General features: G+C 52.7%; 1 protein-coding gene across 1 annotated transcript in view; it reads left to right on the top strand.

Moving 5' to 3' along the window:
- The first annotated feature begins 2,155 nt into the window (after nucleotides 1-2,155).
- AQP5 (aquaporin 5) overlaps nucleotides 2,156-2,474 on the top strand; it is a 3,236-nt gene continuing 2,917 nt past the window's right edge. Inside the window, exon 1 of the mRNA XM_009866106.1 lies at nucleotides 2,156-2,474. Coding sequence (XP_009864408.1) covers nucleotides 2,214-2,474 — 261 coding nt within the window. The 5' untranslated portion in view covers nucleotides 2,156-2,213.

Raw genomic sequence — 2,474 nt, 5'->3', positions numbered from 1 at the left:
CAACACGGGTAGACACCAGAGAAGCCAAGCAGTAATGCCCCAGTGAGGGAAGTCTAGCCAACAGCCTCAGGAAAATAGTTTTTGCCTGGCATGTTGTTAGAGAAACATCTCGTTTCTCTCCGGAAGTTTTCCCCCGTCTTTTCTAGCCTCAGCTGACTACACCGCCTCGTCAGCCAGAGGGTTTTGCTGGGAGGTCATTTCCCACGCTTGGGAACCTGGGAGAGCATCTTTCAGCCCAACGCGGTGTTTTAGCTGAAGCGAGGCGCTTGGCGGAGGAGCTGGCAGGAAAACGCAACCACCTCCAAGGGAGCCGTGTGGCAGGAGCCTTAACGGAAAGGTTGGGAGGACGAGAAAGAGGCGCATTTTCTCCAGCCAGAGCCACAGACAGGGCTGAAGGGAAGTGGCAAGCAATTAGTCCAGCTGGAATCTGGCCAGAGTGTCTTGAAATACCAGCTTGCAAAACTTTCACCAAAACACGCCAGCGGACCAAGGTGTTTCTAGGATAACAGATCTGGATTTTAACTCTGTAATCTTCCCCGGGATCAGCAGAGCCAGGAGAAAACCATTATTGGGAACTTACACCCTAACAGATCCTCGGTCCCTCAACACTCCCTGGGTCTGTTGGCTGAGCTCAGGACTTTGGGTACATCCAGAGTAGAAAGGCTCTTTTATTATCAACTCTGAAGGAGAATTCCCTTCTTCTTGCTCTGAAGTGGAATCCCTCCGAGCTTTCAGCCCCACAGCACATGTGCAGGTCTGATTACACCCAGCAGAAGGCAGCACTGAATGCGACTTTTTAAATTTATAAAGGGGTTTGAATGATTTTAGTGATCTCCTGCATGCAGAGCTTTGCTCACTGAGACGTGTGGCAGCCACCAACAACCCCAACTTGGGCTCATCGCGTTTGCCACGGAGACACGACATCGCTTGAGAAAGGCAAGATGCAATCAGTCAAGCAAGGAGAGCAGATCTGGCACCCAAACTCATTTAATAAATAAATAAATAAAATAATTAGGGGGAAAAAATCCTTGCACAAGGCTGCAAGGACTACAAGAGAACCAAGAATTCATTGTTATGTGTCATGGGAGCATTTTTCCACCCCAAAACTTCAGTCCCCAACAGCCAAGACCCTCCCCACTCCACTCTCTGCAGCTGGACGGATTTAGGATGGAGAGCTGTGCCACGGGAACGTGAAAGGAGACATGTCAACACAGGCCTGTGTCCATGCAAAGCCTGTGGCTTTATACTGGCATTCCCCAGAGCAAAATCATTGACCTCGTTGAGCAACAGCTTAAAAAGCAAAAAGAAAAGAAAAGAGATGGAGATGACAGCAGTAGGATACACCCTCCCTGGCTACAGGCAGTGAGAACCCTCCGGCTGCCAACCCACACGCTGGCGAAACCCACACCCGATGCTCCGTAAGGCAGAGCAGAGGTTCAGCGAACAAGACCAGGGTCAGGTTCTGCAGTGACCAACCCTCCTTACCTGAGCCCCACCACCCTGTGCAGCCTCCATCCAGGCACCGCAAGGAAAGCCCCAGCTTGCCTACAACTCCCCGGTTCGGCAGAGCATCCCCCAAACCCCGCTGCGCTCACAGGACAACTGTAAGCCGCTTGTCCCCTGGAGCTGAGCAGCTCCAGGTGCTCGACTTCGCTTTACATTCCAACACCCCGTGTTGGTCGCGCGCGCCGGGAGCCCTTCCCCGGGAGAGATCCTCCAGGCCAACACCGGCCACGAGGCTCTTCAAACAAATATACAGCCCTCTCCAGTCTGCAAGCACACGGAGGAAGGGAATATCAGCTACACCTCAGCTAACAAAACACCCAGAACCTGGCGAGAGGTAGTAAAAGGGAAAAGCAGAGGAGGGAGCGCGGCATCGTTATGCAACTGCGTTATCTAACGACCGCAGAGACAACCTATAGGGCCTCTTTGTTTGCAGAGGGAAGGAGAAAGAAATACCACCAATATCTGAGTCACTGGTTCACCAAGAGGCTCTGAAGTTATTTTCAGATGGAAACTTTTCCAGTTTCACATGATAATTTGGGAGGGCTGGCTAATTCCCCGGCTCCACCCACCGCCTTGTAACACAGCTCCCTGCTGCTCTTGCATATATAGATAGGTATGGCCCTACAACTGGGTGCAGACAGAAGAGCCTGGAGACAGAGGAAATCTGAACTTTCTTCCTTCCTAGCTGCCCTCCACCCACTCCCACCATGAAGAAGGAAATATTAACCCTGGCCTTCGCTCGATCCGTCTTTGTCGAGTTTATCTCCACGCTCATCTTTGTCTTCATCGGCCTTGGCTCAGCCCTGAAGTGGCCGTCTGCCCTCCCCAGCATCCTCCAGATCGCGCTGGCGTTCGGCCTGGCCATCGGCACGTTGGTGCAGGCGTTTGGGCACATCAGCGGCGCCCACATCAACCCGGCGGTGACCATCGCCTTCTTTGTCGGGAACCAGATCTCCTTCCTCCGGACG

This window comes from Apaloderma vittatum, unplaced genomic scaffold, assembly GCF_000703405.1.
Source record: "Apaloderma vittatum isolate BGI_N311 unplaced genomic scaffold, ASM70340v1 scaffold423, whole genome shotgun sequence".
Classification (NCBI taxonomy): domain Eukaryota; kingdom Metazoa; phylum Chordata; class Aves; order Trogoniformes; family Trogonidae; genus Apaloderma; species Apaloderma vittatum.
The sequence above is the reverse complement of the archived record's forward strand: the minus strand, read 5'-3'. Positions and strand labels throughout refer to the sequence as shown.